Source organism: Nanorana parkeri, unplaced genomic scaffold (genome assembly GCF_000935625.1).
Source record: "Nanorana parkeri isolate BGI_ZX_2015 unplaced genomic scaffold, ASM93562v1 scaffold1208, whole genome shotgun sequence".
Taxonomy (NCBI): Eukaryota; Metazoa; Chordata; class Amphibia; order Anura; family Dicroglossidae; genus Nanorana; species Nanorana parkeri.
The window spans coordinates 234,557-249,895 of NW_017307476.1; the positions used below are offsets into that span (position 1 = coordinate 234,557).

At 39.1% G+C, this 15,339-nt stretch overlaps 1 protein-coding gene across 1 annotated transcript in view; it reads right to left on the reverse strand.

Moving 5' to 3' along the window:
- LOC108796994 (protein unc-13 homolog C-like) overlaps positions 1 to 15,339 on the reverse strand; it is a 260,177-nt gene that overhangs the window by 202,898 nt on the left and 41,940 nt on the right. Inside the window, exon 8 of the mRNA XM_018568562.1 lies at positions 2,090 to 2,223. Coding sequence (XP_018424064.1) covers positions 2,090 to 2,223 — 134 coding nt within the window. The remainder of the gene's footprint in view (positions 1 to 2,089; positions 2,224 to 15,339) is intronic.

Sequence of the window (15,339 nt, forward strand, 5' to 3'; positions counted from 1 at the left end):
CAGTTTTTGGGCAGTGTCTCCTTTCAACTACTTCTCAGTGTAATTAATTAACTAGATAGATAGATAGATAGATAGATAGATAGATAGATAGATAGATAGATAGATAGATAGATAGATAGATAGATGGATAGCATTCTGAAAATGAAAAGCATTCTAAAAATATGCCAATATAAAACCGGAGTAAGATAAAAAAACATCCCTTTCACTTTCGGTATAAATGGTGTCAAGAGGAAATGGAAAATGCATGAATCACTGGCCAACATCAATGAGATATTACAGGAGCATGATGAATTCCTTCCGTTTCTCATCTGCCATAGTCTCAAGATACAGTAGGAGAACCTGCAGCACCCACCTCACACACTACTATAAATGGGCCCTTAAGTCCCAAAGAGTCCTTGTGCAGCTGTACAGCCTGCACAAATGGCATGTTTGCACTCTATGAACATTGATCACTAACTGATGGACAGCTATTATTTTCTATGCATAATAATTATACTATGAATATGCTCACTGTACTGAGTAGATGCAGACACCATTTTTTCCAACTAGCACACTATGGGCCCCTGGTTGGCTCTAAATGATCTAATTAGGAGTTATCAGTTTATTTTAACACATCTTCATATTTCAGATGCAATGCCTGTGGGGAGAGGAGGTTTTTCACAAAGTCAATATTGGGCTGCGGGCGATATTAAAATATTTCATCCAAGGTTACTTATTCCTTCTAAATGCAAGAGCATGGTTTACCCAATGATAACATGTAATGATTTCATATAATCAAAGTGAGTAGTCTGAAGCACAGATGAAAAGAACATCTATCAGGTTTTGCTAGACTGAAGACTGAACACCCATGTCTGCTCTTATGAGGCCAGTGTGCACTCGGCATCATATTAAAAGCTAGCTGGCCATTATAAGTCAATAGTTACTATTACAGTTACCAACATTTTCTATTACAAAATATGACACCATGGAGAAAACTCATCTAGCTACTGTAACAGCTACAGTGACATTGCTGTGTGTAAGAAAATAAAGCCAAATCAAATGAAATATATAACCCCAAATTTTTTTATTTTATGATAGTATGAGATTTTCACAGATGTTACAGGTTTCTGTTTAGAGATATACCAGACACCTTATATCCTATGAATGTGTGCAGTTTTTTAAAGTAAGAGTGTATGCAGACAAGAGTAAGGTAGGTGCACTAATAGACATGAGATTCAGCAAATTATGGTCAGATTAGGAAACAACCCTAGGTCTATGATAACTATGCAGACTGCCATCTAATCTGAGGAGAAACGTCCATTGCCCATCAGCTGGGTTCGACTTTCTTTGCTGAAAGATATCATTTATTTGGCATTAGGTAATGTCTATTTCAATCCTGCATGATTGGTTCTATGGTCTTTTGACTGCAATGTCTACTCTGGAACCACACAAAGAAACAAATCTATCCCTTCCCCACTTTATCTGATACTAAATAGTGGTTGAAGTTCTAATTTTCTTGCTGTTAATATAAAAAAAGCTGACTCTCAAAGTGCTGTCTTGGCCTTAGTGGCTCTTAGAAACAAGTAGATGTGTCTAAGGCCTCATTTATGTGGGTGGTAAAGGGGCAATAAATCCAGGTGATTAATCCATGGATTCACTGCCCCCCAGTCACTTTCTGCAATGTCAGCACTGCGGTCAATTAGCACTGTATACATTGCTGCTGCCACTATGCCTTGTGTCGTGGTGCAGCAAAAAATATACAGCATGTTGTGTTTGGTAAACGGTGCCGCTTTTCAAATGTGATCATTGCAATTAATGGGACTGTGCCACAGCCGCATGGGTATGAATTTGCAGCATGACATTGCAAAAGAAAATCCGAGCTGGAATTTAACAAAAATGCATTTAGAAGGCAGAAGTATGGCCTCCTGGACACCAACCCCCTCGGATCACTTTTCAGAGGGCAGTGAACTAACATAGCCTTCAAGTAAAAGTATGATATGCATCAATTTGTTTGTAGCAGTTCTTAAAACTTCTTATTAAACACTGAGTGGTACTCTGTAGATTTGCAGCAGCTTATGATTGATGGGTGTTTTCATATTTTAGTACTCACTGGTTTAAAATGGGTGTGTACGAAGTCTTATCCTCATCAATGATAGTGACCATAAGAGTAATAAGGTTTGGCCAGAAATCCAAGTTTTTAATTGTTGGACCTTGTTCTTCTCGTGGAATGTCTTGCTTTTTACCCTGTAAAATATTATAAATTAACATATTAACGTTATGCCACATAATTATTTTCAAAAGTGAATACATTATGTTATACCATATACGATTGTGCTTCGCAACCTGAAGCACTTGGATACTGTGAAAATTCTTTGAACTTGCTTTCTGCTGAAATGCAGCACATTTTTAGAGCCTCTGAAGAATAGGTTTTGAAGAAGTGGAGGCAGGTGAGTGACAGACTTGGAGGTTGACTAATAGAGACTAACTCTACTAAAATACATTAGTCCTTTATGTGGAATTCATTTTTTAGGGCAAGTTATCTGGACTCTCTAGAAATTGAGATCTGCATGTGCTCTCTAATGAACAGGTGCTCAACTAAAAGGAAAAAAGACAAATGCACTCCTGCTTGCCAGTCCCTAAATTCAAGGCCACATGCAGTCAAATCTGCTTATGTGCTTTTTCTATTTCTATCTCTTTTTTGCTCCCTTTTAGTCTATTGTAACTTCCTGTACACTCTGCCACTGCTGTATTGTTATCAGTTAGTACTCTTATTATCCCTGCCTAGTTCAATCTTTGTGAACCAGAGGACAACTTCCCCCATGTTATGGAGATGATGGGAGAGGGAGGTGTTCTGCAAACACACTTCCTGTCCTAGTGTAACAGCAGTGCTCCTCCATTGATACAGTATGGTGAGTGAGAGTTGTCACACTAGGGTGGGAAGTTAATTACCAGCAGGCTCACCAAGTGAAAATGAGGAAAATAAATACCTAATTCAGCCACAACATCTAAAGATGGTAAGCTGCAGTATAATACATTGTTGTTTGAGGGTTTAAATACACTTTTACTTCAGTTACAACTTCAGCAGTCAATCTACAAATGGCCATGTTTTGCTATGGTTTTGAGTTACAAGCAGTGACTGTAAGAAAAAGGTCATGGGTTATGCACAGAAAATTAGGGTTTAAATTATAGTTATAGTATTTAAGAACCCGATATATGGCAGTCTATCTCACAGGTGCCGACTGAGTTGGCTCAAGTACCTCATATAGCTTCCCTCAGATATATATGAGCTTCCCTCAGATATTTATAAGACATATCCCGCTAGGAGGAGGATCCAAAAACATTGACAGGACTATATATCTCAGATAGCCTTGTGATGCATTGGAATTCAGAAGGAATGGCTGGAGTTAAGGCCAAACAAAGAGAAGACTTCCGGTTCCGGCGCCCAATGAGTTAGACGTGTGCAGCACTGCTCCGTCCCGATATACTTTCGAATCCTTCGAACGCCTGTCTATCTCATCGCACATTGCCTACCTCACTAGACCCGGATCACCTGCTGATATGGACAAGTTTGTGTCTCGCCCACAGCAGCCGCGACGAGCCATATTGCTGACATCGGGAGATGAGCTGGACCCGTCCAAGATGGCGGACGGAGAGGACATGCTGGTCTCCTCTGACGATCCGAAGGAAGGTGAGCCTGCCTGCACCAACGCACTGAACACAGAGCATCAAAACATTGCCGTAGCGGTAGCGGCTTACCTTAAAGCCGACATGAAAGCGATCGTCATGGACGTGCTCCAACAGCAGCTGGGTCCGCTCAAAATCACGGTCGACTCTCATGCTCACCGCATTCAAACTGCGGAGCACAGAGTGAGCGACCTAGAAGACCAACTGCGCACCACCCATCAGTCAGTCGAGCGAGCTAACTCGTCTGTAACCCAATTGATAGATAAGGTCGATGACCTTGAGAATAGGTTGAGGAGAAATAACCTGAGGGTCATTGGCCTTCCAGAAACGACCCCCCACACAGACCTCATCCATCTATGTGAAACGGTCATACCACAGGTGCTGGGCCTCTCGACCCCCTACAAAGTCGAATGTGCACACAGAGTGGGCGCGCAGAGAGACACGCACAAACCCCGGCCGGTAATTGTTCGCTATCTCGATTTTAATGACCGGAGAAAGATACTGCAGGCCTACAGGGCACAACGCACGCTGGAGGTGGATGGTCATAAGTTATTGTTATTCGCAGATTATTCGGTGGCTCTCACTAAACAACGTAAATCGTTCTCTGAAGTCTGCCGCCTGTTGGTGGATCGCGGCATCAAGTTCACACTGGCTTACCCTGCCATACCACAGACTGGATCCAACACTGTCCTAAGTGTGCCATCCACCACCCGGATTTCATTCATCTGATCTGGTCTTGTCCGAGGATATCTTCCCTATGGCAGGTGGCAATAAATTACATGAACTCCGTCTCAACTTTGAATAGGAACCCCCACCCTACACTATGCCTCTTACATGATATACCTCATGAACTCACTTCATCGGTCCCATCCATTACACGCTGGGAACACCTATGCATGTTAGCCTCCAAAAAGGTAATCCTTAACAACTGGATAATGCCAAAGGTAACTACAATAGGGGACTTTCAATCCACGTTACATAAGCTTATGCTTCTCGATAAGGCAGACACGCAACATGAGGAGAAGCGCATAGAACATTTCTTTTCCACATGGTCCTCCTTCCTGATCAAGACCCTCCCTCACTCCCAACTCCAAGATCTCATGCGGTGCTTCCAACATTCCAAATGGTACCTTACAGCCAAACTCTCAAATTCCTTAGGAGGATTAGACGTATTATAGACACACCTGGGAAATATTAGCTTAGGATTTAATATGGGGAGATTGGTCTGAGGACATTCCCTTCTTGTCATGTCCATTACTTACTCCCTTTACACTGACCCTTACAGTAGGCCCTTAGCCCCTTGACGAAAATCTTGTCCCACAAGACCCTGGTAGAATCCGAATAAAGCTTAGTTGATAGGACACCTCGTACAGGTAATGACAAACTTCAATAAATTTCAATAAATGAAACTTCAATAAATACTACATGCTAAAAAAACAAAACAAAGAGAAGTGTAGACTGACATGTTTGACCTGTTTATCCCACAATCTCTGCACGATTAAATGATCTAAAGAGGAATAATTCATGTTAACTGTAAAGCTTTCTATTTATAATCAATATGCTATGTTACGGACCTTTTACTATGTAGCTAATTTATCAAATTCAATAAATGATAGGTCACTCAGGCTCTGGCCCAGGAAGGCAAACTGTCAATGAACCGAAAGCAGAATTTTGGATCTTCTAAGAAAGAACATTGCTTAGGCATAATATTTGTCATGGATTTGGTTAATTCTACATTACCAGGATACATGAAGCCTTTTAAGCTTTAGGTATTACCACAAGACATAACAGGAGTGCACAGATAAGTGTATTACAACCAAAACCAAATACTTTAGCAAAACATCTCCATTCCATACCATGGCCAGAAAAACTCCAGGTTTATTGAATGCAATGGAATTAGGTCATCCAAAAACAGACAAATCACAATATAACACCAGTTTTTTCATCGTTGCATATGCTTCAAGCCCTGATTTTTGCACATTTTCTTTCCATTTTCTGTCCATTTCCAAAGTGCAGTTTTAGAAATAATACTCAAAGTACAGTCAAAGAACATTAGTGTTCTAGGATAATAAGTGGTAAGGAGAGCAATAGTCAGCTACACTAATCTGGTTGTTGATGCTCTTGTTGTTAGGACTCTGGGTAAGAACCACAGATTATATATAAAAATATGATATTGAAAAGTTAAACCAAATTTAACCTTCAGTTTAAAATAAACAAAATACATTCCAGGTGCATCAAAACAAAAGGTCTTCAAAGTCTAATAATTTATTTTCTTTAGACACCAGCCACAGGTTGAGTAGAAAAGGCTGTCCCCTGCCAGAATGCTGCAGAGAAAGACCCTTTCTCTCTATGTGGAAGCAGTGATTTCTTTGCAAACATCAGATATGCTCTGTGCAAATAAGGCAACATTGAATGTATTCACTTGCAGAACTAATGTACTTGTCATAAAATACTGCACTATGATGCAGCCAAGGAGCATAGGGATGAAGTATTACTATTCATATGATCCTCGGCTTGATCCAGTGAACATAATGCACTATTTATGACAATTACATTAGGTCTACAGAAGAACAATACATTTGATTTTGCTTTATTCGCACAGGACGAATATAATGTCAATTTTGCAGAATGAAAGGCTCTGCAAACTTTTTATATATTCACCCCTAAGTGCTATGGACAATAAAGTTGGCTGAAAAACAGATCAGCAAAGTGCAGCTTGTTGGCAAGATAGTACAAATTTGGATCCAGTGTCTTGTTCCAGAACTTACAACTAGTGAATGCAGGTATTTACTGCTTGGAATGGTATCATTTTGCTGCAACGATAAACTGAAAGTTCTGTTGGGCTTTTATATGGCAGAAGAAATGTTTTCCTTTTTTTTTAAAGTCCTAAAAGTATATTTGCTTCTCACGCCATCTGTGTTAGGAAATGTACCCACTAACTATTCAAATTGTTAATGGTACTCTTTGTTATTGTATTATAAAGATGATAAGGGCTGGAAAATGAAACTTTGAGGCTCTTAGATGATGGTACAAATCAAGTATTGAGGTGGGAAAACAAAATATATTAGCCTGGCTCCATCTCTGTAGCATGACTTAACATGTTACAGATTTGGTGTCTGCAAAGATGACGCTGATGGTGGTGGTGCATATTCTATTTTGCACAATTGCGCAATTTACATATTCTAAAAACTGCCATATTGAATTATAATGTTAATATGTGCCAGGCTAATTGTGCTAGGCATAGCTGTAAGTGAAGGTCAGACACATAAAAATGTGAAAAAGCAGATCTTAAGCAAATGTGGTACCTCTCTGTTTATCCAGTGTGGAAGAAAGGTGGAAATCACAAGGGCTGCTTAACAAAAGTATGAATATTGTAGCAGGTTTCAGGTATATGTATTCAAAATATGCATTATGCTGCTTGTCTGGAATTCCTCTTTAATGTCTATATGCTGCTACACTGACAAATTACTAGAAACTGCAACATGGAACTCAAGTAAATTATGTTATGTATTGCCTTTTAGCCTGAAATTTCTTGATCTAACAAGATCTATTGTTTTAATGATAGCATAATTTTTATAGGTTTTGGAAAGTATTTTAAACATACGATATATAAAAACACCTTCTAACATTGTGACTACAAAAGTATTTCCTCCAACCTTATAGGCATTCATGAATGTATATTTGAGTGAAATTGATAGGGGATGCTTGCAGACCAAAACAGCACAGTCAATAAAACAGACTGAGCCCATGAAACAACATGACTGACAGCTTGCCTCCGCTTCCACAACCCAAGGCCTGACAGGTAGACAAGATTATTCCAGCGCCAGGGTGATCTTTGAGATCAGCATTGTGAGACTGACTTAGCTTGCATTACTATGCATGTTAAATAGCAGACAAGATTTATTTTTAGTACCCTTCCTGCAAGGTTGTTTCCACTATTTCTAGCAAGATGAATTTCATTGTATCGTGCTTGCCATTCACTTCACTGCAGAGATTTTTGGGAGGTCAGGCTAGAGCACCTCACTTGCTATCTCTCTGATGATAATCAATCTCTTTTCACTGCTGTCTTATTAACACAATGGCAGCATGTCTTCGGCAGGTGCAAACAGTCAAGTGTTGCTGCTAATTTCCAATAGTGTTATGGAAAAAGCTAAATTAGCATTAGAACTAATAGCTAGATAGATAGCTTTATAGACAGGCTGATAGATAAACAAACTGGCTCATGCCCAACCTAGATTGGGCTAAAACACAGGTATGCAATCTGGAGCAATGTGAATGAAAACTTTAGACTACTAATTCCTTTTTACTCTTCCTACAAGTGAGATATACGAGTAGATAATACTAGAGCTCAGTTTTTCAAGTTAGCAGGTCCAGGATGACCTCAGACCAACCAGAACATGCAATTTCTCAAAATGTTCTCACCTCTGAAGAAACGCAGGGCCATACAGTTCTCCTGTCACTAATATGGTCATTCAAACTAAGCATGGGATAACAAATTCTTAAAGAAATCCAGGAATTTTTAAATTAACCCTTGCAGTGAGCTTCTCCACACTGCAAGGGTTAACTGCACATTTTTGTCTAGGTTGAAAAAAAGTTATACTCACCCGACGCTCCAAACTGGATTGCTCTTAGACCAGTCCTTCCAACCTCTCTCCCCTACACTGCAGATGTTTAAGGTCCCATAAATCATCACATTCTATACACAGTGCATAGATGTGAGGATGCTGAAGAATATTCCAATGCTGCAGCGTAGGAGGAGACAGGCTGGAGGGAGCGCTGTGACAGCTGGTTGACTCTGAGCTTTAGGCGGGTATAACCTTGTTATTTTTGAACCTAGACAAAATTGAGCCCCACTGCAAGGGTTAAGAAATTTTTTTCCCTGAAGTTCTTTAAACAGGGGTTACTTCCAGGTAACACTGTAGATAAAGAGTTACAGGTTACTAAATTGATATGTAAATCTCATTTTCATTTAAAAAGTCTTGCATGCTTCAAATCCTGCTTCGAATTTCAAGCAAAATTACAAAACTGTTTGCAAACTGAACCCCAGCAGATTTACACATCCCTACTGATGATGAAAAGGCAAGGCAATAAGATAAATAATTGACTAATAGATATGGATACAATGCACCAGAGGCGTAACCAGTGACCTGAGGGCCCCAATGCAAGAATCCATGAAGGGCCCCCCCCAAAAAAAAAAATTAGATGCATTTATTTAAAAAAAACACACTCTCCACCTCCTCCTCCATGTCTCCAACTCCCCATTATCTCCCCTTCACGTCCCCAGCTTTCCGCTCCCGGACTCCACACTCTCCTCTTACATATCCCCTTCATAGTCCCAGCTCCCTATATCTCCCCCTTCGTGTCCGCAGCAGCTCTCTATTCGGCAGCGTTCTGTGCGATGAGGGGGCGGGGATAACCTGCTTCCCACTCATTGGCTGCTGCGCCGGCTGGATCATATTTCACGCTGCGCCCGGAACAAGGTGAGGGGCGCAGCGTTAAGCACTTAGGGCCCAGGACAGGAGGAAGAGGTCCCGATACTGACATTAGCGGTTACCGGGATATTAAATATCCTAGTAATCAATGGTTACCAGGGCCCCCTTCCTCCTGTCCTAGGCCCCCTCCAAGTGGCTGAACTCCAGGGCCCGGTCACAGCTGTGACCTCTGCGACCCTGATAGTTCTGCCACTGCAATGCACATTAACAGTGGATAATTCCATGTTCTATACAAAAAAATATTATTATTTCAGTCACAGATTGTTTAATAAATACACCAGTACATGGATGTGCTCATTAAGGCTTAACTGGATCAGGGGGAAAATCCAGGGAGTGTGGGAATATGACCTCCAACCCGAGAACCCTTGCAAGTTCTGAAGAGTATCCATAGCAATACATGCCAAAACCGAAACAAAATAATTATCTTCTTTTGTGTTACATATTGCTCATAATCTACTAAAATCCTTAAAGTAAACCTGCACTGAGAGAATACTGAGGCTGCCAATCCTAACCTCTCCTACTGAAAATCCTATTTACCTGGTTGCCATTAACCCAAAACAAGTATGGAGACTTATGACTTCCTAGTATGCATGCTTGCTCTGGGCCAGTGTCTCTGTAAAATAATGATGCCAGAAACAGTTGAGCAATTAGCAATTTTAGAAAGAGGTCAGCAATGTAAGCCCTTGTATTTCTCTCAGTTCATGCTTCCTTTAAATTCCTTTCCACAACCAAACACTACTAATCCACGGAATGGCACTAAAGGAGCTGGATGAAGCAATCAAAACATATAGAAACTACAGACACATTATTTGTATATTGTAACGTATGTGGAAAAAATACATGAATATGATGTGTATATTTTGGGTTTTTGAAAATATTGAAAAGGCACATGCATATAACATAATACATCAGCTCATAATATGCCTTGCTTCGAGTACTCATAATCTGAGGCATTGGCTACAGACACTATTTCATTGGCAGCCAAATTGTCTTTATACAAAAAATGACACATGGCAAAGTTCTGATACATTTCCCATGAGCAAAATTAAATCTGATGTTTTAATGTTCAATTAAAACACATACCAACTGGATTTATCCCTGTTTAGACTGGGAAGAAAAAGTATCGTATTTATTTAAAAAGGATATTTAAAACCAATTATTTTTGGGTGCTATGGCCAATGGAAAGGAGTGTACATATGGCTAAAGTTGGCCATGGATGGAAAATCTATAAAACATTATGAAGAATTTAGGTACATAGGTTCAATAATATAAATGCATATGGAGAAAAAACCCAGAACAGGCATTCCAAAAACCAGTGCAGTATTTACAGGTGACCTGGCAGGCAGAACAATGTTGTCCAATCTATGTTTTCCTCAACTGAAGAGAGGTAAGTTGATGCAGTGTTGAACTGCTTGTACAGGGTTGCCATCCTTTCTGGGGAAAAATATAGCTTTAATCTTTGGCAAAGGGTCCTAGTTTTTTCCAGTCAGGCCGATAAAATACCAACCAAATTCCATACCATCTTTATGAATGGTAAGGAAAATATTGTCACAATATCAAGGTGTGCTGGTGAAAAATCTTTTTTCATATGATTGTATGATGGCACCATCCACCAATTCACTACCGAGTATTGCAGGAACTGTGGGTAAGCCTGTAAGGTTTGTGATAGATACAATACAACTGCCCTGTGAATCTACAGATGGCATCAATTTGTATCAGAATTTCTAATAAGTTCCCCTAATCCCTTACCACTGAATCCTGCAAGTCCTTTCGGGGTTCATCAACCCGGAGGCATTTTTTGAGCTACCAATCATGTAATCACTGTGATTGGCTGTCATAGGGATCATGTGATCAGGAGCCCATCCTACTGGCTTCCAGTTGTTGCTAAGTGACTGGGCAATGTTAGTGACAGCATGGTCACAGTTCTGATGGTGGACGACTGAGTGCACTCCCAGCACAAGGACTATAATAATGCCTGTTTGCATATACTGTATGTACCAGCAAGGTATTAAAGCTCAGCACTGTGATGCCACATACAGTATATCTGTATTGCTGGCAGTAACCCATCCAGATGCAGGACAATGGATGCAAGTATAGGCCAAATACAGACAAAATATTATATTTGTATATATATTAACACATCAGTGTATGTTTTGTTTTCTGTTCCTTTTTGAACTGCACAGTACTTTACTAATAAGTTAATATTCTCTGAAGGAGCATACAAGAGGTAGACATTGTATTTCTATGTCCAATGATTATTACATTTTAACTGGTTAACTTTCTTTGGAATTCCATACTGAGCCCAATGATATCCCAAATTGCCAAAATTGAATATCAAATCATAACTATCGAATGTCTCCAAAGGACCTATTTCCCCTTTTACAAGGTTTTCCTTTTAGGCAGACTATTAGTCTTCAATAAAGGGAATGTCTGGTGGCTTTTAGATAATCTATTGTGCGCTGGGTATCCTTTACTGTGTAGTAAAAGTGTATTTGTAAAGTAATTTGTAAAAAAAGAAGTATATACTTGTAAAACATAATGAATTGAGTCAAAACCATTATCCTTTAAAGTAAATAATGATTTCTAAAAGACCAAAAAACTCAAGTTTTATTATGTGTGCTGAACATTGCTGTATCAGGAAGTCTTTTATCTAACATAAAGATTCTAAAAAATAGAGAGAAAACAAAATTAGACAATTATGTGTCTTCAGTTGTGCAACTCTTTATGATTTTATATGTTTTTAAAGTATTTGCAGGAGTTATCCAATGACCTGATAATTAGAAGTGTGCTAATACAATTATAATTCCCCTCGCTAAGCATATAAATTACCTGGGTAAAAACACCAATGATAACAGCTTTTTTAAAGCAGTAAAAGATAGAGATTTGCAACAACCTAACCTTAACTGTCAGTGGTGCCATTGACTTTTAAATGCCAATTTTTGATGCATGGCTTTAAATTTTCCATATTTTTTTTTTTTTAATAAGACAAGTTAAAAATGAACTGATTTTTTATTGTGACTCATGTTTTACATCAGAGATGTCCATACTCCGACCCTCCAGCCGTGGTGAAACTACAAATACCATGAAGCATCTCTCCCTGGGAGTCATGTCTGTGGCTGTGAGAATCTTGCAAAGCCTCCTGGGATTCGTAGTTCCACCACAGCTGGAGGGCCGCAGTTTGGACATCCCTGTTTTACATGCTTAATGTTCCATATTTTGTTGATTTTATTTCATATACAGATTTGCAGTTTTTCTCTCTAGTGACTATCACTATCCGAGGGAGTGGGGCCAGTGCCTACTGAGATATACAAAATTAGCAACACAGTCTTTCATTTCAAACCTTTCTGAGCAGGCACACATACATTGATAGGACAGTAAAGCAAAACAAATCTAGCCATCGATGGTACCTATATACAATAGAAACTAGGTTTGTGAAACCTTAAGACAATTTATTTTAACGGACAACTGTGGACCTGACCCAGATGGTTTCATGGAAAAGACTGTGAGGTGTCTGGAAGAATGTAACAGAGTATAACAGTTAAGATCATTGGAGCAGAGATGAGGGTAAGTATTTTACCAGGCAAGCTGATCTCAAGGGGGATAACTTGAGGACAACTGCACTTTTATTGCCGTTATCCTTTATGCTTATTGTGTCTACATGTAGAACTAATAAAAATGCCTTTTTGTATATTTAACAAAAATTTAATTAATGTTTTTCTGCAACCACACTTAACTACTAAATTTGGGCAAAACATTTTTATTTTGTTTCCAAAGTTGTAGGGAATGGTTAGAGCATCTATCAGGTTTTTAATGTCTTGCTTGTTTTTTAATGCTGTCTGTGTTTTGGTTGGTGAAGATTTCCTCCCAACCTCCGAAATCCGACAGAGGTTGTATTCTATCCCTACTACATCAAGGTGCAGAGTGCTGATGTGCAATTTGATTTTCTTGTCTCCCCTACAGCCCTAAGCTAGTTTATCACTTTATCCTAACCTCTCTTTTTACCTGCCATCTCTTCCATTATGCTGTGAAGCTATGATTAACTCAACAAAAAGGTCATTGCATTTCTAGAAAACCTTTTTGCAGCCATTTTTTAAGCACTAGTGCTTTTTATAGTCATTATATAATTTTGAAGTATAATACATTTTTCAGCATGACCATGGAAAAATTCAGTATGTCTTGTCTTGTTTTCTTATTAATTTTAGGAGGGCAATATGCACAATGCTCTGTGTGGTGCTGCTATGCAAATTATTGGCTGGAGCATTACATTGCTTTAAGATGCACTTACTTTGACTTCATCTATACAAATTGGTGAAAATTATTTTTCAGGCGCCAATAACTGCCAGATCTCAGAGGCCAGTAAGGGGTACACGCACGCAGCCCTGCACTCAGGATTATGGGCAGACATGCTGTTCACATTACAATTTTATTGTTTATTTGGTGAATGAGTAGGGGTAACAACTACCACTTACTAATTCACAAGGGGGGGGGGGATCTGGGTGCCCTCTTTTTGTCTGCAACATGTCCACAACTTACATACAGGTACATTCTGTATATTAGCAATGTTTCATTAGTGCAGATTATTTCATATCAGAAAACTGGATATGAAATGGATTACAATCTCACATTTAGTTAGCTAATTTGTATTGAAGTTATAGTCCATCACGGGAGTGAGTTTGGAGCGGTGGACAAAAGTAGGATCTACAGCTGAGTGATGCTTAAATAAGCCACTTTGTTGTTAATAGTTAAGGAACTTGAATGTATTATTAAGATTTAACTGCTGGGTTTAGAATCACTTTAACACTCGATTGGTTGCTACGGCCAATACTGCCACTTGTTCTTTCCTTTATGCATTAAACCCATTTAGTCATACTTAATAACTGATTGCAAAGTGCTCATTCTTTTCATGCACCAACATCCTGATAAGAAGCAGATTGTGATGCCCCTTGAATGATGTAACCAACCAAAATTAATCTGTCATTCCTTGACGAGGTCATTTGTTCATGGACATATTGACATTTCAAGATTCACTAATGACTCACAAAATCTGAGTCTCGGTGATGGCAAATACATGTATTTTGAGACAGGTCTGTGATTTTAAGGTAATCCCTGGAAAGATTTTGACTAAAAGTATATATGGAACCATGTTAGCAAGTTCTATAGACCCTGATTTTAATTAATTTGCTCTGTCTTAAGTACTAGTACTCTTCTTTTTTCAAATCATGGTTGCAATTGCCCATTTTCGTTAGAATCTCTTAGAGAACAATGGGGGACCTACCCATGCGACACGTGGAGACATAGGCAACTATCACATTTTATTTCAACACTACCAAAGCCTTTTCGCACTATTCCGCAGCTTACACCTCTGGAAAAAAATTTTTTTGTATCAGAATCACCACGTCATGGAATATCTCAAATTTATCAGATTCTACTAAAATATCAACTTAGTCCTTACCCATTATATCTAAATCAATGGGAACAGGACTTGGAGACTATCTGGACGGATGCGCAGAAACAAAAATTGCTAAGTCTCAATGCTATCACATCCATTAGCACTCAAGTGACCGATACTACGTTCTGTTTCATGGCACGTTGGTATTATACACCAGAACACATACATAAAATGTATCCATCTAAGACGGAACTATGCTGGAGAAACTGTGGCCATAAGGGTACTTACACACATATGTGGTGGTCTTGCCCTGAAATACAATCTTACTGGACCCGGGTAATAACTCAAATAGAGAGGATCACCAAGGCCACATTACCTTTGGACCCAATGGTCTGCCTTTTCCATCTTATGGATCTTCCGATGAGGGACTATAAAAGATCATTGGTAGTACCACTACTGAATGCCGCAAAGACTTTAATTCCATTACATTGGAATCAAACTAATATTCCAACTATAAGCGAATGGCATAGTAGAGTAGAATATTACAGACTGATGGAAGAATTGACGTCTATCCGGAGAGACAATTATAAAAAATATGAATCCACCTGGCTACCATGGATCGCCTTTATAAGAACACCCGGAAACCTATAGGTCATGGGAGAGAACAGTCCATATGAAGAAAATACACTACCAGGAAAACAAATGATGAAGTGGTAGACTTCTGTAGTGAAAAGGGCATAGGAAACAGTAAAAATTAGCGCCATAGGTAATATTAAGACTCCTTATACAGAACCT